Consider the following 27,841-nt stretch of genomic DNA (forward strand, 5'->3'; position numbering starts at 1 on the left):
TTGAACAATGTTACACAGAATGAAAATGAGAGAATATTTCTAATGTAAAAGACCAAGCATTTGTTCTAAGCAACATTGCACAAAAAGATACATTTGACATACTGTCTGAGAAAACAAGTAGGCACATTTTTATCAATATGACGTCTATCATCCAACGGATATTGAAAGCTTGGGAGAACAAGATAAAATCAATACTAGCTCTGCTAGCAACTGTGTTATCTACTCAACATCAATTTCTTTTGTGAAATTAGAAAAATTAATAAATGTTTGGACAAATGGTAGAAAGGATAAAAGCCAGCTGAGGAGAAACTCACTTGGGCTTTGTTTCCGCATCTGTCACTTGCCGAATATAGATAGTGTCTTCAGGGTGTTCTATTTCACCTTTTTCATACATGTATGATGATGCTATTGCAATAGCAGAGCCATCATTGCTGAAGGAAAGCGATGCAATACTGGTGGGATAGCGGTGGAACTGACACAATCTTTTCTTATTGAAAGGATCCCAGATATTCACAAATCCATCAGAGCCACCTAAATAAAAAAAAGTTTGCTGTAAATTACTGCTACATTTCTTATACTTAAAACACCGCTTTAACTATGTCTGTTAGCTTGATTTGATGGCCACCAAGTTATTAAGTTTTTTAATACATTTAAAAGGTCAATATACTGTACTAAATAAGCTCAAGCTTCATTTGAAATCCCTATCAGTCTTACTTGAAATCTGGTGCTCTAAATAAAGTGCTTTAGTACAGTATCACTTGTCAAACACAAGAGTTAGAAACTCCCATTTGTAAAAAACGAAAAATTTCTATCAACCCTGCATAGTTCATCGGTTTTCAATGTAAACCAAGCACTTGCTGCATTTAAGCTGTGACTGCATTGAATGGTAGAGCAGACTCAAAGGGTCAAATAATCTATTTCTTGTCCAATTTTTTTGCATTTATAGATTTCTAAAATATACACATTTCCACTAATCTCGTGGCTTTCATTCGCAGACTGAAAGCTATAATTTATAACATTTAGATCAATGGTAAAAACAGAGAAACATAACCTAAAAAGCCTTCTTAGATATTAAGGTACTGAGCAGACATCTCCAAGGGAAACAAGGGTGAACAATTTTTCCAATGATGTCCCATCCCATGAATGAATAAACACAGTATTTCAGACTGAATGTGTTCAGAAATGTTCCCAAATTGCCCCATCTGCTATAATCTATTTTGTCTTCCAGATCATCAGCATCAAGATCTGTCACTCCAAAAATTAAACAAAGGTTACTTTCAAAGTTATGAGGCTTTTGTAAATGCTCAAGATGGTTGGTCATCAAGACACTGTTGTCCACCTATTCAGACAAGTAAAGAAACAGCAAGGAAACTTGTTTCTGCTCTGGGTACAAATAACAATCTGAGTACATTAGATACATTTAAGCAGTTTGGTGAAAATATATCCAAAAGCAAATCATCTTAAATAACTGAAAAATTAAAAACCACACCACCATTATTTGCTGGTTACTTTGCTAAAAATCAGTATTTTGTAAATAAATAAAAAGTACTAAAACTTTAAGAAATTGCCCATTAATGTCCTCATTTTGGGAGTCTTCTTGGAAATTCAGAACTGCCTAAATTGCATAAAGATTGCAATGTGAATAATTTCTGGCTACAAGGCCAGTTGTTTGCAGGCAGTTCTTTCATAATACAGGTATCCCCCGCTTTCCGAACATTCACTTTACGCAACTTCACCTTTACGAAAGACTTACATTAGTACCTGTTTTCCCTAACCGAAAGAGGATTTTCGCTTTTAAGAAAAAAGATGCCTGCTTTAAACTTACGTTTACTCCAGAAAGACTACCATGACCATGAAGCCTTGCACAGGCAGGTGTGTGCACATGCGTGTATGTGCCAATTTTTTTCTACAAATCGGTTTTGGCTCAATCTTCCTGATTCTGATAAGTGAAACTACACTGTACATACATTATTTCTATAACCATATAAGCATTACAGCACGGAAACAGGCCATCTTGGCCCTTCTAGTCCGTGCCGAACGCTTACTGTCACCTAGTCCCATCTATCTGTACTCAGCCCATAACCCTCCACTCCTTTCCCGTCCATATACCCATCCAATTTTTTTTTTAAATGACAAAATCAAACCTGCCTCTACCACTTTTACCAGAAGCTCGTTCCACGCAGCTACCACTCTCTGAGTAAAGAAGTTCCCCTTCGTGTTACCCCTAAACTCTTGCCCCTTAACTCTCAATCATGTCCTCTTGTTTGAATCTCCCCTACTCTCAATGGAAAAAGCCTATCCACATCAACTCTATCTATCCCCCTCATAATTTTAAATATCTCTACTTTATACAGCTGTGTATTTATCATATCATTCCTGCTTTTACTATATGTTAGTGTTATTTTAGGTTTTATGTGCAATTTGGTATGATTTGATAGGTTATTTTTTGGGTCTGGGAACACTCAAAAATTTTTCCCATATAAATTAATGGTAATTGCTTCTTCGCTTTACGCTATTTTGGCTTACGAATGGTTTCATAGGAATGCTCTAGCATCAGATAGCGGGGGAAACCTGTAATTTTTTTTGAACTTGTGCTAGATAATTAGCACATTCTTATAAGCTGGTTTTTGCCCATTGTCAGCAAATTGCACATAAACTCTTTAAAATGTCCGGTCTGTTAAAATACAATTACAGTATCATCAGATAATACAATTTTTTAAACTGTTCTTCAATTTCCTACATTGAAGACTTCAACATTACCAATATATCTATTTTCTTCTATTATTCTGCTAGTTATCCATCTGCAAAATTAACTGTTTTTCTCTCCAGTCTGCCAGACCCGCAGCCCATTTTCAACATTACCCTTTTAGTTTCTCTGCTTTCTCTCAGACCTCATTAGACCATCAAACAGATGGCTTCATTAATGTCACCATAGCAACCCTGGCTTCATCCTTGCAGAGGTATTCCCTTTGTCCTATCCATCTTTTCCTCTGCAAATTGAAACTAGTTTATTTACTTTCCCAGTTCTAGGATTTCTCTTTTCACAACAATTCCGGACCTGATGAATGTTTCCAGCATTTTCTGATTTTATTTCAAATTTCCACATCTGCAATTTTGAGTTTCATTTATCATATACCATAAACCCTAAAAACATTGAATTTATCTTGTTTCCTTGCTTTCCTGTATTTTTAAAGTTCCTCAATTTTCTATCCATACTGTTTTCTATTAGATCAAAATTCCATTAACAATTAGCAACCTTACACCATAGATTTCACAGGGCCATTTGCTAGACCAAACTAATCCATCAAGCATGGCAGAGATTTGCTGTAAAGGTCATGACAGCGTGTTATAAACAGAGCTAAGCAATCATATCACATCTCTGTGCTTCTGCTACATCATTTTTGGAGTCTCACAACCGGACACAGTATGAGATTCTATACTGTATGACAGCAGAGCTGTGTACATACATCTATTGATGCTTCTGGACATATCTTCAGTGATGTTCCTGGAATCATCGGGTGTTTCAGGTCTTTCAACATCATACAACCTCCTCCAGGTGACCCAGCCGGGGCTGATCAGACCCCAGCTTGTGTCCAGATGGCTAGCTACTTATGACTCCATGGCTCCAATCTTTTGAGCCACAGCCATCTTGAGGCCCTCTCTGCCACATCGGTGGTACTGCGGATGGCTCTCCTCTTCCTTTCTCCCTCGATGCCCAAAATGCTGAAGGCTCTAACTAAGGAACGGGCTACAATTCCCCTACAACCAACCTCCACTGGGAGACACCTCGCTCTCCATCCAGCCTGCTGACAGTTGCTGACCAGTCCTGCGTACTTGGAGAGCTTCCTTTCAAAGGCCTCTTCCAAGCTATCTTCCCATGGGACTGTCAGCTCCAGCAGCACCGCTTGCTTAGTACACTCAGACACTAGGACAATGTCTGGTCGCAGGGTGGTGCCTGTGATATGGCTAGGATCCGAACGGTTCAGCTGCAATACTGACAATAATTGTTGTCATGGTTTGCAGCTTCCTATCAACCACCACCACCCCCCCCCCCCGTTCGCCATTGCCTCCAGAATTTGGTTAACATCTTCATCAAACTGCTTCCACAGTGAAGTCACGTTAGCTGCAGGCCATTTGATCCGCCTCCTGTTAGACTTCGTGTTAGAGGGATTAGTTTGCAACACTTGGAGGTTCCGGGCACTATGGGGTGACTCCAGGCCTGGCCCCTCCTTCGTCTCACGAGGTTGGCTAATAAGTGTACATAACAAGGCAGAAGAATTTGCAAGCACCTTCAATTAGCAGTGCCAACTCATGTTGGCCAGCACCCTCTTTTGGTTCCTATCAGATGCCATGAAACCCAGTACCCTACTGTGGTTCCCATCACATAACTTCAGTCAACTCTTTTCTGATAAAAAAATACAGTAGATAAAGGAAACGCTATGCTGGCTTTAACATTCTGGCTTTAAGCAAAGATAGTCTTCAGTCTCAGTTCCACTCCTCACCCACCAGTTCCACAACAGATACACTGGCATCTATACTCTAAAATGCATAAAGTATACCAGGAACAAAATTTAAGAATAACCCAATTGAACCAACTGCCACATTATGAATACTTGGAACGAAACGAGCACGAAGAATCAATCGCAAGTGATCCTTTTTTCCTTTACATAAATGTTTCTAGTAAAGACAACATATCATGGACAAAACGAATATCTAACGAGGATGTCATGAACAGAGCAAGGACAAAAAGAGAAATAATGTATGAGATCATGAAAAGGCAACGTAACTTCATTGGAAATGTGATTAGAAAAGAGGAGTTACAATGCATGGTAATTATGGGAAAGATTGAAGGGAAGAAAGCAAGAGGAAGGCAAAGACAAATGATGATGGTGACAGCAGCCGGAGAACTGGAAATGAATACCAATGAATTGATCCACTTGACCTGAAACAGGAGTGTGTGGGCCATGGCAGTCAAAGCTCAAACTGGGCACGGCACCTGATGATGATAATGATGATGAAAGACAATGTCACTGGAAATCAAAATGAAACTTGTCCACTGGATAGAGTCATATTTAGGATAGTGGTATATAGAAGTGTTTGTTGAGAATAATTTGTTTTAATCTCAGGGCGGAACATATCCTTCAGGGCAGAGAACTATGCCCAATCACCTCTTTTTGCTTCATGTGTTTCTTTCTAATAGAAGAACCAGCAATGGCTATATTTGCAAATGTAAGGTTTCAGTTCCATTTGCAACTCATCAAGAGATCAATTAGTCTCTGCCTATGAGCTGCACTTATTGCTATACCACGTGGGAGGCCATTTTCAAGTCCATGCATCCTCACAAAAAATTGCATTCCCCTACAAGTTTTATCTGATTCCTACAATGCCAACTTCCTAGATTTTACAATTTACCTACGTACAAGTGGTAATTTGTACCAACCTCATGCAATTAGCATGTGAAAGAAAACCAGGGGGTCTATACCCACATGATCAAAGGGAAAATAGGTAAACTCCTTCTGGTCAGCACTGGAGGTTAGAAGTGAACCCTGATCACTGGTGCTGAGGTAGCAGCTCAATGAACAGTACCGTCATATTAGATGACCATTCAGTCTGTCAGGCTGTCAGTTGTCAGAGGAAAGTTCAAGTTTATTGTCATTCAACTGTATACATGTACATCACCAAATGAAACATTCCCTTGTACCAAGGTAACTCATACACCAAGTAATTATTACCACAAATAAATTATTAAATAAAATATTCCAGAACATTTAGCATAAGGTATATTTACGAAACAAGCTAAAAAAGCAAACTGTATAATTCTACTTCAGATGAGATCTGGGTGGTGGCTGGGAGTTCAGTAGTCTCACGGCCTGGGGGAAGAAGCTAACAGTACTTGTCCAAATTCTACGGCATCTCCTGCCTAACAAAGGATGTCAATGAAAATGTGAGATGGATGGAGGGATCCTTAACAATGCTAAGGGCCCGGTGTATGCAGCACTCCAGATGAGTGGAAGAGAGACCCCAATGATCCTCTCAGCAATCCTTTATACGTCTTGCAGTCAGATGCCTTGGAATTCCCATACCAGAAGGTGATAAGCTGGTCAGGATAATTGGTTAAAATGGGGAGGAGGAGGAGTGCTTTGCTCACCTGAATCTACTCAAGAAGTTAAAAGCTGGTGTTGAGGGACCAGGTGAAATTGTCCATCATGTGCACTCCCATAAACTTGGTGCTCCTAACTTCCTCCATGGAGGAGCTGTTTATGAGCAATGCTGAGTGATCAGTCTGCACCTTCCTTAAAGACCACAATTATCTCTTTAGCCTTGTCTTTGTTGGGACTTAAGTTGTTGAGCTCGCACCATTCTACAAGCTGCTCTTACTTCCTCTCTGGGTAGTGCCATTAGCCTTATTCCTGTTCCTTTATTTTCCTGTACCACCACAAAATACTTCACTTGATTTATTTTGCCATTTACTCACGGAGTTACCTACCAGTACTTCCTTGGTACATGGAAAGAAACCAGAGGGTCTAGGAAACATACCCACTCATGAAGAGCATACGTAAATCCCTCTCCCAATAGTGTTACCGCTCTCAAAATCTCCATTGATATTCTGGAATTGTCTGAAATTTAACTTTAGTCATACCTTAAAATACCATTCTGATATGTTCGCCAAATGCTCATTGGCTAACTCTGAGCCAGCACAAGGTCCAATGTGCTATACACTCACTAAGCAAGCTGTAATCTGCACCTAACCTGGTGGTCACCAGCAATCTCCTAGTAATTTACTATCCATACCTCTCAACCAGTTCAAAAGACTGCTGCTTTAAATTAATTTGTTCACATTAATGACAGCATCATCAAATCTATTCTCTAAAATTACTATCAGCAACCACATTCCAGTATGATTTATATTAAGAAAATTTGAATCTTAGAGAACTCCCTCCACATCCCAAATTGAACTTTACCCACAATTGTCAACAGGAACGTTACACTGCTTAAATATTCATTTTAAAAACTAGTTATTACTTGCAAATTTCAATGTATTTAAACTGAACATTCAGATTTTTTTTGTTTAAGCAAAGCAAAGCATCAGGGGTAATTTTAAAATGCACTGCTTTGTTATATTTAGATGCATTTTAGCTACTATTCTTTGGAATATTTAATGAAGTATGTAAAATGCTATTCCAATATGCCATCAGCAAATTACTAGCCAACAGTTAATTTATTGCATATTATAACAAATTATCTAATCCATCAATTTCAAAATTAGCTCAATTTAAGAGGTCTTTAGTTTGTAAGCTTGATAGAAAATAAAATCACCATTGAAAAATGCTGATATGAATCCTAATATTTCTCAAATTAAAGACCAAATTTACAAACTTGAAAAAACATTCAAACATGCAGTATGCTCTTGCAAGGGTGGCGAACCTATGGTACATGTAAAAACTTTGTTGGCACGTGGCATGCAGTGCCACCACAATTCTTTAAACCCCACCTATGATAAAAAAAACTTAATGATTATCTTCACTACCAAATGAGTAGCCAATGATCTTTTTTTTAAAACAACTCAAGAACAGGAAATGCCTCACACCAACCTGCCTTTAGCTAGGTGATTGCAGGAACACTGACAGTGGATGATAAGCTTTGAAATCCTCGCAGACCTGGTGTACACAGCAATACTTGGATACTAAATGGCTACAATTACAATACTATTTAGAAATAATGTTATTTTTAAATTGTTTTTGAAAGATTAATATTAATTTTTGAACAGGTTTTTGAAAATGCTTCATTTATTTCAATTTGTCTCTGTTACACCTTTATTAATAGTAAAACACATAAATAAGCAACAGGACTCATCCTTTTCCTTAAGAATATTCAGAGTTATCATGACTAATTCATTAATCTGCTCAAAATTACCAGGGGACCCAAGATAATTTTTTTTAGATTATTGCCAATTTGGGCACACTCCTTCAAAAAGGTTTGCAACCCCTGCTCTATTGTTTATATTTCACATCTTTGAGATTAAAACATTTCCAAATAGTTGAGGCATAATTTATCAAAAATTAGCAAATTAGGTTCTTGTGCCCAAATCATTGAGATTTGATACTGCTCATATGGTTAGGAAAATAAATTCAAAAATAAACTGAAAAGTATTAACATTCCATCACCGAACTTTGTTTGCTAGCATTTTGAAGAAAGCACAGCAGATATGGAAAATAACACCAGAAGCTACAAAGCTTTCAGTACACAAGTCAAATCAATTCTGCCATATATCCTTTAATGGGGAAATAAAAAGCTAGTTGGGGAACCCAAGCAACAGCAATCAGGCCTGGAACAAATAAAAACCTGCACACAAAATTATTCACATATTGAAATTGAAATGGTATAAAAGATAACTGCTTTTTAAAACTGGCCACAATTAATCTAAAAGTTGAGTCTTGACCCTAACGTGAGAGGACGTACTTTAGTAAAGTTCAGTAATACAGAACTTTTTAAAGTTATATCTTACCTGTAGCAAATGTATTATGAACACTGTGGAATGAAATGGCATTGACTGGATAGATTTGTTCAAGGTTGTTCTCTTTCAATCGATGACATTTAAAAGCATACTTCTTCTTTTGTACTTCTGGGTTAGGATCAAGGTACTCCACTGCAACACGTCCTTCAATTGAACTAAGGACATAGCCCTAAAAAGATGATACAAAATGCACAGATTATACAAACTAGATTCAAAGCTTTTCATTAATCAAAAGCTATTTAATCCTCCCAAAATCTTATGATTTCAAGAAATTGCAAGAGAATCCATTCATAATTTAGTCTGAATACAGAAAAGTATTAGAAATGCAGGTAACAGATTATACTTACACGGTGTAAATAGAGCAGGATCACTTGAAATTTTGCTCACCTGCCTGCATACAGATCTGTTAAGATCATAAGACCATAAGACATAGGAGCAAAATTAGGCTATTTGGTCCATCGAGCCTGCTCTACCATTTCATCATGGCTTATCCAATTTTCCTCTCAGCCCCAATTTCCTGCCTTCTCCCCTTATCCCTTCATACCTAACCAATCAAGAATCAGCCTCTGCCATTGTGACGAAGGACCAGGTTATCAGAAGATTGATGCTGATGAGAAAGATAAGAGAGACAAAAGGGAGAAGCATTCAAAATGTTAATGAGAGACAAGAGAGATTAACGAAAAGAGACACAGTTCCGAGTATTGACAGACCGGTTGCTTTGAACCTGAACTGTTTGAAGTTTGATGGACAGGCGATACCCCAGCAGGGGGATAAAAGGAACAGGTTCGCTAAGGCAAGACAGACACCACGAGATCACGAGACCCTGGAAGTGCGGTGTGCCCCCACAAGTTGGTGAGAGTTTGGAGGTCTGGTCGCAGGACCGACCATAGACGCACAGGATGAAAAGGTACGATTGGTGGGAACCTGGTGTGTGTGTCCACCCTTCCCTGGGTGCCGGGTTCACTGCGGAAGAACGGTCGTATCCAGAACGGAGGGGTCACAGTCGGTGACCTCAGAAGACATTAAAAAGGGCTCGCCCGAAAGCTAACTGCGAGGAATATCAAAGGTCTGTTTGAATCCGATTTGCATATCATCATTCGCGCGCGCTCTCTCTCTCTCTCTCCCCCCATGGCACAACAGCGATTGCGGCGAACTGTACTGAGCTGAACTGAACTCTGCGTCACTTGAGACTGATCATTTTACCCCTAGACTGAGATACAGCTAGATTGATTCCTATTATCCTAGTTCTGTGTACATGTGTTTTATCATTGCTAACCCGTTCCATTTATATCCTTACGATTAGAGTGCTGTGTTACTTACTTCTTTAATAAAACTTTCCTAGTTCCAGTAATCCAGACTCCAACTAAGTGGTCCATTTCTGCTGGTTTGGCAACCCAGTTACGGGGTACGTAACACCATAAATATACATAAAGACTTGGCCTCCACAGACACATGTGGCAAAGAATTCCATAGATTCACCACCCTCTGGCTAAAAAAATTCCTCCTCACTTCTATTCTAAAAGGACGCCCCACTATTCTGAAGCTGAGTCCTCTGGTCTTATAGACTCCCACCAGAGGAAATATCCTCTTCACATTCACTCCATCAAGGCCTTTCATTATTCAATCATTCAATCTTGAAATCATTTTTGTGAATTTCCTTTGAACCCTCTCCAGTTTCAGCACATCCCTTCTAAGATAAGGGGGCCCTACCCTGTTCACAATACTCCTCATGAGGCCTCATAGGTGATTTATAAAGTTTCAACATTACATCCTTGCTTCTATATTCTAGTCCTCTTGAAATGAATGTTATCATTGCCTTTGCCTTCTTCACCACAAACTCAACCTGCAAATTAATCTTTAGGGAATCCTGCACAACTGCCAGTACTGCCATGATGAGGCTAAACTCAGGTTGGAGCAGCAACACCTCATATACCGTCTAGGTAGTCTCCAGCCCTTTGGTATGAACATAGAATTCTCCAACTTCCGGTACTTCCCTCTCCCTCTCTTCCTCTATCCCTATGTCACTCTGCCCCCTCCCCCAGCTGCCTATCACCTCCCTCATGGTTCCGCCTCCTTCTGCTACCCATTGTGCTTTCCCCTATTCCTTCTTCACCTTTCCTGCCTATCACCTCCCTGCTTCCCCTCCCCCACCCCTTTATCTTTCCCCTTACTGGTTTTTCACCTGGAACCTACCAGCCTTCTCCTTCCCACCCTCCCCCTACCTTCTTTATAGGGCCTCTGCCCCTTCCCTCTACAGTGCTGACGAAGGGTTCCAGCCCAAAACGCCATCTTTTCCACGGATGCTGCCCGACCTGCTGAGTTCCTCCAACGTGTTGTGAGTGTTGCTAAAACAATGAGAAGCTAGGTAGGGTAAGTAATAAGGATCTATTTCATTTAGCAAAGAGACCAATTACTAACGGACATGAATGAAAATTGATTTGTTAGAAATACAGAAAAGTTGAAAAATTCACTGAAGAGATGGACATCTAGAAATCACCTTCAACAGGGCAGTGGAATCAAAAGTCTTCATCACATTTTTAAAAATGACTGGAAAAACACATGATCCTGCAAGTTATGCAACTGGGTGCTGACAAATATGATTAACACATTTTAAGCTGGCAATATAGAATGAACAGCCTCCTGTGCTGTAAATGAGGTTGTTACCAGATTTCAAAGGAAACTCGGTAAGATCGGAAGAGAAAAACAATCCCTTAGAGTAGTACAAGCTGTAAAACAAAATCGATTTTTTTTTAATATTATTTGTTTGGGCGAGGTTTTAGCCAGGTGAGAGAAGAGGAATAGGACGAATAAGCAGGTGGATACACTGATCTTAAATGATCAAAATGCTTCTCATCCTTTTCCCAAGAATATTTCAGATGTGGAATATTCAGTTTACATTGAACTATAATAAAAGGTTGAACTTAAAGAATACAAATAGCACTGTTAAACATGGATATTACCTGCTTATTTGGAAATGCTCTAATGCAGCGGGTCTGATACTTGAGACTAGATTCTCTCCTTTGCTGTACGTAGCCCATGTTCCTCAGGTCCCACACCAGTACACGGCGGCCAGCTGTTCCAACAATTAGACGATCACCAGACACAGAAAGAGTATATACCTAAAGTTGAGGGTATGGGGAGAAGGTTAAAAAGCTCAACTATTTTCCCTTATAAGTACATACAGGTAATAAAGGTGGAAATGCTTCCACATTTTATGCTATGTTTTAAGAGCCCAGAAAGATAGGATAAATCTAGCAGCCTCTTTGACTGATACTGATGGTAATAATCTGAAGCTAATTGGTTTTAGCAAGTCATCCAATTAAAGAATGTAGCATATGAAGTAAACTACACTTGATAGCTTAAACTCAAATTACTGTGTGCCATTCACTGAGCATGATAGAAAATATTCAGTTATTCAGCACACAGAAAATATACATCTCTCCTTTAAGAGTCCATTCATAAAGTTTTTCAATTAAAACAAATACAAAATACTGAGTGCTTAAAGTGATTGATGTTAGTGTATTCAACTTGCTAGGAAGTCTTCAATAAAAGCAAATCGAACACACATCCTTTATGGTTTCACAATGCACTATTTTTCTGCAACATCTGACAACATTCTTGTAGTTAATTTTCCACTATTTGTTTCATTTGATGCCCTCAAGTGGAAGCATCATTCTTATCACAAGGGGCAGTTGCTTTATTGATAATTGATAAAAGTTACCATTTAATTTTCTGGAGAATATTGCAGAACATTTTTTTCTTATTAATCCATAATTTAGATTTCTACCAGGAGATGGCAAAGTTGATGGGACAGTCAATTCGAGCATATTTGATTGACTGGTCCATGCAGTGGTCAACAACGCAGTAAGAGAAAACCACAACCAAGTAATAATCAATTCTTACTGTCTTCTCATCAGTGCTCGTCTACCTTATCCTATACATTTGTCAGAAATCAATACGCATTCCTTGTGTAACTATCCAAATATATTTTTTAAAGGCAACAATATACAGCCTCAGTCTTTCAGATTACCAATACTGTTACACAATTTGATATCTTCAGTTAAGTTCTGCTTTGTTGCCCTGTAAATCATTAGTTTCTGGAGTACTCACAACTGAAATACACTGGGGACAAACTTTCCACTTCAGTTTTCACTTTCAACTTCCTCAAACAACCTTGTATGCAGCAATTCATTTATTTTAGCTAACACCTAGCACCTCCCAATACCTTCACTAAATACTAGAATACATCACAGGAAAGATTAGCAGGCTAATTAATGAGATGTACATGGAAAAAAAAGATGTCCGAGGGTCAAAGGCATTAAGTTTCAAGAAGTCATTTAGTACCCACCTATAAGCAACCGACAGAAACTAAATGATAAACAAATATCTACAATGTTGTAAAAAGATGAACATTCATGAACCTGAATATGCAATTAATCAAAGTCCAGAGATGATGACGAACAGCAAAAATTTGCAGTGAAAGTTCAAACTCAGTTTCATTAAAACTAACAACTACTATGCAAAAACAGGAAAATTAGAAAAGAAATAAATCGGGAAAAAATGACATTTAAATGTGCACAGATAGCAAAAAAAGAAAGCAGAATTAAAACTAGTGATTTCATGGATCTTCTGTTGGCTTCAATTTAAAAAAAAACAGTACAGACAAGGACAACAGCAGGGAAGTAACTTGAGGGTTGCTAACAAACATGGAGAAATACTTCCCAAATAGAAAGACCTAATGAAAAACCAAGATATCAGCTTGAGGAAATTTAAGATTATTTTTATTTGTCACATGTACATCAAACAGTGAAATGCATGTGGACAGGATACTGTGCATATCCAACACTTCTTCCCCCAGAAATACCCCAGTGCCTTCCTTGGTGCTACATTTTATTTTGATGTAATAAAAACATTAGGAGGAAGCACTGCCACTTCATTCCTAAGTAGACTGAGCACCTTCTATTTTATTATTCCCAAATAGTCATGTACCTGATAGTGACTAATTGTGACCTGATACTGACAGTAAACAATTTCTAATTTTATTTTTAATTTTTTTTATGAAAGCTAAAATCTAGAGAATATAGCAGTTAAGTCAACCTCTTAGGACTTTGCAAATATCTACACGGTGACAATTAGTCACTGCATCATCCTCAAGGCACCGTTTTACTCCAGCATGTACATTTGGACCTGAACGCCATTCTTCAGTCTGCATTACTAAATCCAGTCAACAGGCCCAACTTAAAAAAATTTGCAAGTAGCTTCAAGACTAAAGCTACATCATGCACTGCAGTTGAGCTTCCATACACATCCTGTGTAAAGAGTTTTAAAAGTGATTTTGCTGAATTCAAGCTTGCAATTTGTATCAATAGTTTGAATTACATGTATTGCACGTGCATCTTTGAAATACTGGTTGTCAGGTATTTTCCGCATTGCAAGTTTGATATTCCCAACTCCTATGTACTCATAAATCAAATGATAGAACCGATGGGTCATGTAGATTCTGCCAGTCTACTCTGTGAACACATTCATCAGAAATAGTATTACTCAATCAGATAAAAAAACTGATGCCATAATGAATCCCAGTGAACCAATAAACAGTTTCATCGACAATGCCTGTCTGTTCCACTCCATTCTGTCACAGATTCATCACTGGCTCTTGGAACCTAACATGCTATAAATCATACACTCATTCACCACAAGCTATTTTCACTAAACAAAGATATTACTAAAAAAAAATTAGGCCAAAAGTAATGGAATAGCTTCATGGTCAGTTAGTAGATATTGCAGCAAATAATGATGTAGTAATAGGGTGCTTAGAGCAGGAGGTTAACTTCTTAACATTATACTATCACAAGATTTGAACCTTATCTATATATTACGAGCAAAAGGTGAAAATTATTTCAAGAGAATTGAAAATGCATCTCTGTGCTGGTATCATCTAAGGTTCTACAATACAAATACCAACCTACTTTTTACATCATATCTTGTATGGGAAAAAAACCTAAGGGAACAAGAAGTAATGCAAAGGATTATCCTGATTCCAGCTTTACATTAAAATTTAGCACGTATAAGATTCTAGAGTCTACTTGAAAAAGATTAAATTCTCTAGTCCTCCAGACAAAGGCATTATTCAGCTCATTAAAACACCTAAAAAATGAAGATATTTTAAGTCAAATAAACTTCCTTAGTGCTAAGAGACACGAATAACCTTATTGTTCTTTGTGCTCCTTTACATCTGCAACGTTTTCCGGATGTGTTCAAATTCCCAGTGTTTTATCTCCATATTCAAAATAATTCAAAACTAGGAAACAAAACTTTATCCTAATCTAAAACAGATTTCAGTTATCAACTTGGAAGTTTCTACAGATGAAAAAAAAAGAACATAATCAATTATCCTCATTACTTGAGGCAAAGGCTTGGATCATCTTTAATATACCAAAACAAAGATAACTTCATTGCAAACAAAATTTTACACAGATGCAGGAGCATGTCATTCAGTCCTTCCGGCCAGTCCATTACATCACTCACATTACATCTACAGCCCATAATAAATTTGCCAAAAAAATAATTTTAATATGTCTATTCATCCAGCTACAACAGTTTTTTGGGTGATAAAGAGTTTTAGATTTTCCTTACCATGCAAAGAGAAATATTTTCTGGTATCATCTCTGAATAACACTGTTCTCGTTTCAAAACTGTGTTCAGAATATAAAGGACTCAGTTTGTCTAACATACCATCCATTTAGTATTTTAAACACTAACAAGGTCATGAATTTACTTCTGTACAAGACCAAAAGAGAGATTTACAAATAAAAATTCAACTTTCACTTCTAAAGTTAGGCTACAAAGCATCGCAGTTTGAATAACCCGCATTTTTGTTCTTAGAAATACTACAACCGTATATTTGTTTATATGCTGTTCAACAGTTAAGTTTTATTTAAAACATTTACTTTATAACAGCACTGCATACCCTTTCTGGTTGTGCAAATGTTCCAGCATTGCAAGGTGTTCTAGGATCCCACAGCTTGACTGTTTGATCCCAACTTCCGGTGACCATTACGTTCACTTCAGGACAATACTCAACACAACGAATTGAAGCATCATGGGAACCCACAATAGATTCTATATGAAAGATAAAATTGACTGAATGAACATCACATGAAAAAACACAGTATCTGTCCCTATCGCAAACTGTGAGTATTTTATAAGAAAAGCAAACTTTAAAAAAAAACTCACCTGTACCACAATATAAGAACACAAGAACAAATAGGAGCAGGTGTAGGCCATCTGGCCTGTCGAGCCTGCTCCACCATTCAGTAAGATCATGGCTGATCGGGCCACAGACTCATCTCCACCTACCTGCCTTTTCCCATAACCCTCAATTCCCCTTCTATGCAAAAATCTATCCAACCTTGTCTTAAATATATTTACTGAGGTAGCCTCCACTGGGCAGAGAATTCCACAGATTCACCACTCTTTGGGAAAAGCCGTTCCTCATCTCCATACTAAATCTACTTCTCCGAATCTTGAGGCTATGCCTCCTAATTCTAATCTCACCTACCAGTGGAAACAACTTTCCTGCCTCTACCTTTTCTACATGAATTCCTCCATCGATAATAATTAGGAACTAATACACAATTTTATAGTACTGTAGAGATATTGGTCGTGTTCTAATCTGTCTTTATTTCATTTAAATTAATAAAATGTTGCTCAGTTAAACAGCAGTTTTTTTCTTTAATAACTTTTTAATTATTTCCATGAAACTTCAGCTATTTGGACTAAAATGTACTGGTCTTGATGTGTCCCATTTAACCATAACCAGAATCCACAGTACTCACCATCATGTGTGAAAAAGTTGCCCTTCAGGTCTCTTTTAAACATTTCCACTCTCATCCTAAATCTATGACCCCCCCCCCCACCCTGAGCTTTAGACCCCTATCCTAAGGATTCACTCTTATAAACCAGCTCTGGACTCTGCCCATTGACAGGACATCTTTCCTTAGAAAATGGGGAAGCAGTCTTTCCCCCATTTTAATTACATTAAAAAAATAACCTCAACAAAAGCAACCTTTCAAGGAATTGCTGTCCCTACACTACTTCAAAAGTGTATTTTATCACATCATGCACCTCCTTAAGTAGCATGTTTAACATAAACATTTCTCACCTTGGTCTGTGTTTAAATCACGCATTTTCAGAGAAAGGTCCAATCCACCACTCCATGCATGAGTTGGATCCTATTTACAGTGAATTAAAAAATTAACATTGTATTTTACCCAACTACAAAGCTAAAAACTCCAGGTACTGGAAACCTGAAACAAAATCAATACTGAAAATTCTTAACAATTCAAACAATATCTGTAATGAGTGGAACAATTAAGGAGAAGTAACGAGAACAAAGAAACAGTGGACAAATTGAAGTACTATTTTGATATCAGTCTTCACTGTAGAAGAAACCAACAACATGCCTGAAATTCAAGTGTCAGGAGGGCAAGTGAGTATAGTCACTATCACCAAGAAGGTACAGTCGGTCCTCCATATCCGCGGGGGACTGGTTCCGGGACCCCCCCCCCCCGCGGATACCAAAATTCACGGATGCTCAAGTCCCTTATACAAAAGCCTGAGAGAGATCGTAAGGGTGTAATGTTTAGCGTAAAACTGGACGTAATTAAGCGTTTCGATCGTAGTGAATGAATTAAAGACATTGCGCGTGCGTTAAACTTGCCTGCGTCCACCATTCGTACTACTGTATTTACACGCAGAAAGAATCTTGAAAGCTGCCGATGTTACTATTGGTTCTGCTAGTAGCATATAATTCCTGCTTTTACTATATGTTAGTATTATTTTAGGTTTTATGTGTTATTTGGTATGATTTGGTAGGTTATATTTTGGGTCTGGGAATGCTCAAAAATTTTACCCATATAAATTAATGGTAATTGCTTCTTAACAACCGAACGAGACGCGAGGCGAACAATGCTCAAACAACCAGTGCTGGAGGGAGAACTTACGGGTTTTCCCAATCTGCGGTTGGTTGAATCCGCGGGTGCGGAACCCGCGGATACGGAGAGCCGACTGTACTTGGAAAGCTGAAAGGTCTTGAGAACGTAACAAGTAGGGTAGACAAAGGAGAGCTAGCTAAATGTTGTTTATCTAGATTCCTACAGGCCTTCGACAAGGTGCTACACATGAGCTGCTTAATAAGATAGGAACCCATTGTGCTACAGAAAAAGTACTAATGTGGAAAGAAGATTGGCTGACTGGCAAAATGCAAATAATGGAAATAAAAGCGGCTTTCTAGTTGGCTGCCAGTGACTAGTGGTTTTTGCACGGCTGGTGATGGGTCTGCTACTTTTCACATTATATGTTAATGATCTGCATTACAGAATTGATGGCTTTCTGGCCAAGGTTGTGGATGATGCAACGATAGGTGGAGGGGAAGGTAGTGTTAAGGAAATAGGGAGTCTGCTGAATGACTTGGACAAGCTAAGAGAATTGGCAAATAAGTGGTAGGTAGAATACTGCCGTGCACTCTGGATGTCCTGACACTGAATAAAGGCGTAGACTATTTTCTAAATGGGGAAATAATTCAGAATCAGAGGTACAAAGGTCCTAATGCAGGATTCCATGAACGTTAATTGCAATTTGAGTCTGCAGTATGGAAGGCAATGTTAGCATTGAGGATTAGAATACAAAAGCAAGGATTTAGTGCTCAGGCCTTAGAAAGTACGGATCAGACCACTTATGGTGTATTGAGCAGTTTGAACAGGATATCCAAGAAAAGATGTCCTGTCAATGGGCAGAGCCCAGAGCTGGTTCATAAAAGTGAACCCAGGGATGAAGAGGTATGAGGAATGTTTGATGGTCTGGGCGTATACTCACTAGAGTTTAGAAGATTAGAGGGGGTTCTCAGTAAAACACCCTTGAAGAGTTAGGATTTCAGATTGTATACATTCTCTGATATTAAACTGAACTACTGAATCTACTGAATATTGAAAGGCCTAGATGATGTGGATGTAAAGGTGTTTGCAGAAGTTGGAGTCTAGGACTGTAGGGCATAGGCTCATAATAAAAGGGTGTTCCTTTAGGACAGAGAGCAGCAGGAATTTCTTTAGCCAGAGGGTGATGAATCTGTAGAATTCATTGACACAGATGGCTGTGGAGGCAAAGTCTTTGGATAAATTTAAAGCAGAGGTTGACAGGCTCATGATTAGTAAGGATTTAAAAAGTTACTAGGAAAAGGCAGGAGAATGGGGTTGAGAGGGAGAAATAAATTGGCCATGATCAGTTAGTGAAACAGACAATGGACCAAATGGCCTAATTCTACTTCTATGCCTTATGGTATTGAGTGAAAATGAATCAGCATCATTGCTGCATGAGTGAGAATAACATACCTATAAGCAAAGCACCAAAACATTTGCAGGTGAATAAAATACAAACACAATACAGTACATATAAATGAAAAATATATGCAAAGACTGGGTGCTAGTCACACGACAAATTCTTGTTATTCTGATTACATCATATAAGCTTACACACAGACAATAGATACCAGAACTGTAACCAGGTAGTTTGGAGCTACAACAAAATTCACACAACTCATTCTCTCCCCGCCCGCCACATCCCACTCTGAGGCCAGGGTACTAAAATAAAGGATCAAGTAGAAAAGATTTCTGAAACTAAACAATCTAAGCCATGAATGATATTGGAAGCAGTAAACAGAATTAGAATAAAGACATCAGAAAGGGAATTTCTACACATGAAATACAGGAAAAACTTGCATCTAACCTGTAAATAAAAATCAAACTATAGATGCTGGAAACCTGAAATAAAAAAATAAAACTGCTAAAAATATTCAACAGGTCACGCAGAACTATTGAAGGTTCTTTGACCTGAAATGTGAACTCTGTTTCCATTTCCCCAGATCAGTCTATCTGAAATCTTGATTTTATGTCTTCATTGTAACTTCATAATTTCAGACCAATTTTGTATCTGTCAAAATGTAGTTATTGTTACTACATATTGAGCACTGAAACCAATTTGCACACAAGCCAATTCTCACAAATGCAAACATGATAACCAGTATCACACACAAAAAATGCTGGTGAACACAGTAGGCCAGGCAGCATCTATAGGAAGTGGTACAGTCAACGTTTCGGGCCGAGACCCTTCGTCAGGACTAACTGAAATGCTCACCAGCATTTTTTGTGTGTGTTCCTTGAATTTCCAGCATCTGCAGATTTCCTTGTGTTTGCATAACCAATAAATGTTTTCATATTAAGATACAACTATTGGTCATGATTCTAGAGACAATCCCTAAATGTACAAGAACTTTTTTTTTTATATCTATCCAAGAGGGTACAGTCTGAATTAAAGAAGCTCATCCAAATACAAGACTCTTATTTTGAACAACTCTCAAAGAACAAAAACAAATCAAGAAAATAGCCAGGATTTCCTTTGTTAATTTGGAACACAATGTCACCTAATTGGGGCAGGAGACTGTTGCTGAACAGTTTCTAACTGGCATCAGACAATTGCATTGCGTGGTCAACACACACTACACCGTACTTAGAGTGAACCATTTTTAAATAGCATCAGTTGTATCCACTTAATCAAGAGAACATGTACACTGGATGAATTTCTTCATCAATAACTATTATGAACTAATACCCAGCTTTATAGTACTGCAATAGTAATTTATAGTGTTCCAATTCCTGTATTTCATTTAAATATGTAACTTGTTACTCAGTTAAGTAGCAGTTTGTCTTTTTTATACTTTTTTAACTATGTTCATGGAATTTCAGCTAATTGTTGCACCTGCTTAATTGGCCCAAAAAGGTACTGTGTCCCAATTAACCAGAATCCTCTGTGTGTATATACACACACACAAAACTGTAGACACTGTTGTAGAATGCCAATATAATACCATTGTGTTAGATAGAAAAAAGATGACTTTTGGAATCCTGAAACATAGGCATAGCATAGGCTAGAACTTGAGCTTATACCTCAAAGCTTCAAACTGTGCCTTTAGAAGGAACTAAAAATGAAGATGGAAAATAAAGGACTCAGAACCAACAATCAAAAGTGATGACATAAAAAAAATGAAAAATAGCTCAAAAGATTAAATTTGACAGCATGAGTTTATTTACAAACATTACACAAAATATTAACACCCCAAGCCAATTCCTTAAAGTAGTTTTTAAAGTAATAATTTGTTATCACATGACTTGAACATTAACTCTGAAGAGGACACATTTCCTTTTACTCAAAACTGATGTGCTGATCACAATTTAGTAGCAAAGTGAAAATACTCCCTTACATGAAAAGCACAGTCCAGGACAGCAGCTGAATGTTGATACTTTAGGCGCATATTATTCGACGTGATATCATACAAACGGACAGTACAGTCCCAGGATGACACCAAGAGGAACTGAGAGGTGTTTGGGCTGAACTTGATAGCTGATATTCCATCCTCAGGACATTGGTTTAGCTTGAATTCATTTGAGCCAGTCATCTGAAAACAAAACAACATATTTTAATACAATCTTTACTAAAATTTGACAAATTAAGAAGACCAGCAACCAAAACAAATTACTACTTCCCATCTTGAAAAAAAACACAGTTACATTGTATTATGATAGTAAGGCTTTTCTGCAAAGCACCATCGATTTTTATTGTTGGATCTTAACGTAAATCACAATTGTTATAATTGCAGTCACTTTGAGAAGTGGATACTGACTTGGAAGTACAAGAGTGATTAAAAAAAAATCAACTGGATACTATATTACAAAGAAAAAAAAGTCCAGGAATGACATAACAAAAAAAATTCACTTAATACCCTTACATGAGATCAGAGAGAGCTGCAGATAGAGTCACTCACTACAGGAGGCAGAGCGTCATAGAAAGGAGTTTCAGGCAGGTGGTCACACAAACATTCAGGCACAGGTAGATGGGTGACTACCAGGAGCTAGCAGGTAGTGGAAGAGTTGCCTCCAGCTATCCCCCTGCAACCACAAACCCTCCCCATACAAGTACAGCAGTTTGGACACGGTGATGGTGGTACAGTCTTACTGGGAAGCATCGCAGCAGCCAGGTCAGTGGCCACCACAACTGGCTCTGTTGTAAAGCAGGATAGGGCAAGGTCTGGACAAGCAATAATTGTACAAACCCCATTTCCAGAAAAGTTGGGATATTTTCCAAAATACAACAAAAACAAAAATCTGTGATGTTAATTCATGTGAACCTTTATTTAACTGACAAAAGTACAAGGAAAAGATTTTCAATAGTTTTACTAACCAACTTATTGTATTTTGTAAACATACAAATTTAGAATTTGATGGCTGCAACACACTCAACAAAAGTTGGGACAGAGGCATGTTTACCATTGTGTTACATCACCTTTCCTTTTAATAACACTTTTTAATCATTTTGGAACTGAGGATACTAATTGTAGTAGATTTGCAATTGGAAATTTTGTCCACTCGTGCTTGATATAAGACTTCAGCTGCTCAACAGTCTGATTCTTCTCTTCATGATGCGCCATACATTTTCAATAGGAGATAGATCTGGACTGGCAGCAGGACAGTCAAGCACACGCACTCTGTGTCTACAAAGCCACGCTGTTGTAGCCCGTGCAGAATGTGGTCTGGCATTGTCCTGCTGAAATAAGCATGGACGTCCCAGGACGAGACGTCGCCTTGATGGCAACATATGTCTCTCTAAAATTCTAATTTATGCCTCAGAGTCAATGATACCTTCACATACATGCGAATCACCCATGCTGTGGGCAGTGATGCACCCCCATACCATCACAGGTGCTGGGCTTTTGTACCTTTCACTGATAACAATCTGGATGGTCGTTTTCATCTTTGGCACGGAGAACTCGACACCCATGTTTTCCGAAAACTAGCTGAAATGTGGACTCATCTGACCACAGCACATGGTTCCACAGTCTTTCGGTCCATCTGAGATGAGCTCAGGCCCAGAGAACTCACCGGCGTTTCTGCATAGAGTTGATGTATAGCTTCCTCCTTGTGTAATACAGTTTCAAGTTGCATTTCTGGATGCAGCGACGGACTGTGTTGAGTGACAATGGTTTTCCGAAGTACTCCCGAGCCCAGGTGGCTATAATTGTCTCAGTAGCATGACGGTTTCTTAGGCAGTGCCGCCAGAGGGCTCGAAGATCACGCGCATTCAACAGTGGTTTCCGACCTTGCCCTTTACGCACTGAGATGTCTCTGAATTCTCTGCAATTTTGCATTGAGAAATGTTCCTTTTGAACTGACTAACAATTCTCTCACGTATTTTGGCACAAAGGGGTGAGCCACGACCCATCCTTGCTTGCAGAGACTGAGCCTTTGATGGACACTACTTTTATACCCAGTCATGATACCTCACCTGTTACCAATTAGCCTGCTTAATGTGAAGTCTTCCAAACCAGTGTTACTTGAATATTCTGTGCACTTTCAATCTTATTTTAACTCTGTCCCAACTTCTGTTGAGTGTGTTGCAGCCATCAAATTCTAAATTTGTGTACATTTACAAAATACAATTAAGTTGGTCAGTAAAACTATTGAAAATCTTTTCTTTGTACTTTTGTCAGTTAAATAAAGGTTCACATGAATTAACATATCACAGATTTTTGTTTTTATCGCATTTTGGAAAATATCCCAACTTTTCTGGAAATGGGGTTTGTAGACAACTTCTTAAGCAGGGGCACAGGGAATTTTTATTTAGATACAGTGCAGAACAGGCCCTTTTAACCCAGTGAGCCGCACTGTCCAGCAACCCATTTAATGACCACTAGTCTACCCACAAGACAATTTACAATGGCTAATTAACCTACTAACCAGTACGTCTTTGGAATTTGGGGGAGGAACTGGAGCAGAGGAAACATACGTGTTCACGGGGAGAAAATACAAACCCTTTACATTGGCATTGGAACAGAACTCCAACACCCCAAGTTTTAATAGCTATGCTACTGTGGTGTGGTGCCCTATTTCTGTGGCCATGACCATGATGTCAGAATGGTGTGCTGCCTCCCGAGTGTCAGGATCAAGGTTATCCGAGTAGAAACAAAATACTCTGGAAGGGAAGAGTGAGTACCCAGAAATCATGATCCACACTTGTGCCAATGACATAAGGAGGAAGCAAAATGAGGTTTTCTCCTGCAAAGAGAATTCAGGGAGTTAGGTAATAGAATACAGCAGCCCCAGGATTGAATTTTCACAAATTATTCTTGATGCCACAACAGTGTTGCTTGAATTTCCAGCATCTGCAGAATTCCTCGTGTTTACATTTTAAAATTCATTACTGCGAAGCCTCTTCCGTGATGCCTACACTGAAGAAGTTTAAATCTTCTCTTTCTAGAGATGCTGCCTGGCCTGCTGCGTTCATCAGCAACTTTGATGTGTGTCGCTTGAATTTTAGAATTCCTCATGTTTAAGCAAGATAAGACATAGGAAGGAAGCAGTTAAATGTGTGGCTAAGGAGCTGGTGCAGGAGAGTTTCAAGTATATAGATGTCTTCCAGAGCAGGTAGGACCTGTGCAAGGACAGGCTGCATTTAAAGTGGAAGTGAACCAATATCCTGCTGGGGAGGTGTTCCACTGCTCTTGGAAGGGTATAAACTAACAGGAGGATGGGATGCAAAGTAGCCGAAGGAGAAGTTGGGGCTAACATAAATATTAAAATAGGCAAGTTCAATGACAGGATGGGTAGGGGTTCGACAGGGAGTGAAGTATGAAACTTTTATTTTTATATAAAAAGCCTAACAGGTAAGGCAGAGGAACCCAGGGCATGATCTGGTACTTGGGACTGGGATATTCTACCTATTATGAAAAATATGGTGTGGGGGGGGGGGTAGGTCTGGTAGCTCAGTGTCCTTGATACTCATGCTACAACAGGCATAATAAAGGTGGAGGAAAGAGAAGAAGGGATTTGCACTTTTAATTAGGGTCACTTTTTATTACATCACAGCTGTACTTTGGGTATTCTTGGGCTGTCATCCAGTGAAGCTATCTAAGTGAAACTTAGAAATGAGATGATCACTTTGATGGGATTGTGATGTAGCCCCTCCCCCAATAGTTTGTGCATATTGACTGGAATTGCCAGGGTGAAAACAGCTTGGATGGTGTAAAATCTGTTAAATGTGTCCAGGAAAGGGTGCTACCAGAGGGGGCAACACTGGACAGCCTAATGGGAAATTAGTTTAGGCAAGAGACTGAGATATCAGTGGGAGGAGTACAGTACTATGGGAACAGTGATCACAATTCTTAGTTTTTAAATGATAATAGAAAAATTTCAAAATTTGTCCTATTCTAATTGACAGCAGGCTCACCACCCCAGAAGATTAGATCATATGCAATCCAGGATGAGCAAGCCAATTGGTGGAAGGATTCAGAGAGTCGTAGTAAAGGAACACACATCAAAGTTGCTTGAATTTCCAGCATCTGCAGATTTCCTCGTGGTAGTGAAGGGTTGTATTTTGGATTGGAGGATTGAGGCCAGTGACCAGTCATGTGCCACAGGAATTGGCACTAGATAAACAACCTCTCTCTTAATGTCAGCAAGACCAAAGAGCTGATTATTGACCAGGAGGAAACTGGAGCTTCATGAGCCAGTCCTCACTGGGAGATCAGAGATGGAGAGGCTCTTGAACCAGAGGGGATTAATTTCACTTGCTCCATCACTGAACTGTTCCCTATGGCCTCACTTTCAAGGACTACTCATCTCATGTTCTCCATATTTATTGCTTATTTATTATATATTTTTTGTATCTGTACAGTTTGTTGTTTTTGCACTTTGCCCACAATACAGTGGACAAACAACCAGTCTCTTTCATTGATTCTATTATGGTTCTTGGATTTACTGAGTATGCCCACAAAAAAATGAATCCCAGGGTTATTATTGCGACATGTATGAATTTTTCTAATAAATTTGCTTTGAATTTTGCATCCAGTTTCTTGTCATCTATATTGACACTTAGGATGTGAATGTATTTTGCACGGTCAGTAATTTTGCCAATCACACTAAGATTGATGGCACTGTGTACCAAAGATTAAAATGGAATCTGGTTCAATAGGTGAAGTGAACATTTCGGTGAGCAGCAGAGAATTTAACTCAGACAAGTACAAGAGATTGCACTTGGGCAAGTTTAAACCAGGGTCTTGCACAGTAAACAATACTCATGAGTACAGGTATATAGTTCCTTGAAAATGAAGGCAAAATTTGGCACACTTGTCTTTGTCAGTCAGGACTTCAAGCACAGGGATTAGGACACATGTAACAGCATAAGTCTTTTATGAGACTACATTTTGGAGTATTGTGTGCAATTCTAGTTCCTCAGCTGTAGAATAAGCAGTATGTTACCAAGACTGGATTGCTTGAGTTATAAGGAGAGGCTAGACTTCTTTCCCCTGGAGCCTTGGTGGCCAAGGGTAAACGTTATAAAATCATAACGAGCACAGATAAGCTGAATGGTCTTAGACTGTTCCCAGGATAGTGATATCAAAAACTAGAGGGCACAGATACAAGATAAGGTAAAAAATTAAAGAGGGACCCAAGGGAAACATCACCCACAAAGTGGTAGGTATATAGAATGAACTGCCAATGGAAGCTGTAGAGGTGGGTATAATTATAATATTTAAAAGATATTGACATAGGTAAATAGATCACAAAGGATTGGGAAATATAGGTAAAAAATACAAACAAATGGGAGTAATGGACAACACGGGCCGAAGGAACAGCTCTACTGTGCAACTATGACTCAAAAGCCATCCAATGGCTGAAACAATGGGAATAATAAAAGTAAATAATACCTGACCCAATGCCATTGATTATTATGCAAGATAAAAATAATGCAATGTTACAAGAATGAAGATTGTTGTCAAATCTATATTTGTTAAAGGTTTCGCCGAACACCAAACCGTGAGGGCGCCCGTTAAAGGCCAAACATTTATCGGGAAAGTGGCATCAGAGAGTAAAACCAGAGGCCCGACTCCCACGGACGCGGCCCGCCTCGGCCCTGCGGCCTACACCAGCTCCAGCAACATTAATGGTGCCGACATGTAGAAACATGAGAGCTTCTCCAACACCACCGCCATACCGAGGGTATATATTAGTCCCATTCCATGCCCATTGACCTACCTCGCCGCTCCCTCCTCGTCAACCTCCCCTCTGAATTTATAACTGAAATCCGTCCGGAGCGCAGCCGTTCGAGCAACCGCCGATCTCGTGCGTCGCCGCCACCACTCATAATCCTCTCTTCTGATTGGCCAGTTTGAAGGCAGACCGCTTTGACGCGCCCCGCGTCGGTTCGGGATAAGGATGTGACGCACGCGGAGAGCTGTTCACGTGACGCTATGTTAGTACAGTTTTGTTCCTCACCTGCAAAATCTCAACTTGAGTTTGAGCAAATGAGCTTGCAAATAAAGGAGAGCGTTGCATTCAAACACTTCTTTATAAGAGAAAATAGTGTAAAGGAAAATCTATTAAGAATACAGTTTGGTGCAAGAATGTCACCTTATAATTTACCTCTTTTAGAGTTAAATTACTCTGAAAGTTTAACATTTGTAGATCTTTAATACTGATGCAAATATTTATAGCTCATAAATGCTTGTTGCAATACATAACCATATTTTCGAGTTCGCTTGCAGAGGAAGTAATCCTCCCAGTTTTAAAGAAATTGCAGCAGTGTGGTGAATGCACGGAGAATATATTGACGGTATCAGTTGGACAAAGTAATTAAAACGTAACATACGTGTATTATGGATGAAAGTTACCCAAGTAGTTTCTTAACTAGTGTTATCTAGATATATAATATTGTGTCCATTTTTAACCGAGATGTTATTCAAACCTACCTTTGCACAAAGTAATTCATAAGTACTTTCACGGTACTTTTTAGAAAGGAATGGTCATAATTAGATTTAGTCTATAACAGATGTCCTTTAATTTACCATGTTTTATTTGCTATCAGTAATGAATATAAGCATTCGTGCGATTTTCTGTAAATTCTATAGAATGTGTATTTTCTGTAAAATGATCTTGAAGTTATTCTCAAATCACCGTAATTATGTTTCCTTGTCCCCTCACGCACTTGCCGTCTATACTTGCACGTCGTACGTTACAAAATAATAATAGTACTGGGTTGATATTTTTTCTTGAAGTGCAAGACGCAATCTATAAACAAAACCTTTTTCCATATTGCATCGAGAGATCAACTCCGATATAAGCTCATTTATGCATTACATCAGTTGTCCATAAATCTACAGTGTTAAAGTAAACTGAATAATAATCAGCAACTGGAAAATATAACGACGTTTTCTTGCGATGT

At 38.7% G+C, this 27,841-nt stretch overlaps 1 protein-coding gene across 2 annotated transcripts in view; it reads right to left on the reverse strand.

Moving 5' to 3' along the window:
• Positions 1-26,794, reverse strand: part of bub3 (BUB3 mitotic checkpoint protein) — a 59,350-nt gene extending 32,556 nt beyond the window's left edge. For both annotated transcript variants that reach the window (XM_063071872.1, XM_063071873.1), the window contains exons 1-7: positions 26,656-26,794; positions 20,829-21,023; positions 16,680-16,749; positions 15,486-15,637; positions 11,476-11,634; positions 8,507-8,684; positions 315-531 (exon numbers count right to left, since the gene is read on the reverse strand). In XM_063071872.1, the coding sequence (XP_062927942.1) occupies positions 315-531; positions 8,507-8,684; positions 11,476-11,634; positions 15,486-15,637; positions 16,680-16,749; positions 20,829-21,023 (971 nt within the window). In that variant the 5' untranslated portion in view covers positions 26,656-26,794. The remainder of the gene's footprint in view (positions 1-314; positions 532-8,506; positions 8,685-11,475; positions 11,635-15,485; positions 15,638-16,679; positions 16,750-20,828; positions 21,024-26,655) is intronic.
• Positions 26,795-27,841: the final 1,047 nt, after the last annotated feature.

This window comes from Mobula hypostoma, chromosome 19, assembly GCF_963921235.1.
Source record: "Mobula hypostoma chromosome 19, sMobHyp1.1, whole genome shotgun sequence".
NCBI lineage: Eukaryota > Metazoa > Chordata > Chondrichthyes > Myliobatiformes > Myliobatidae > Mobula > Mobula hypostoma.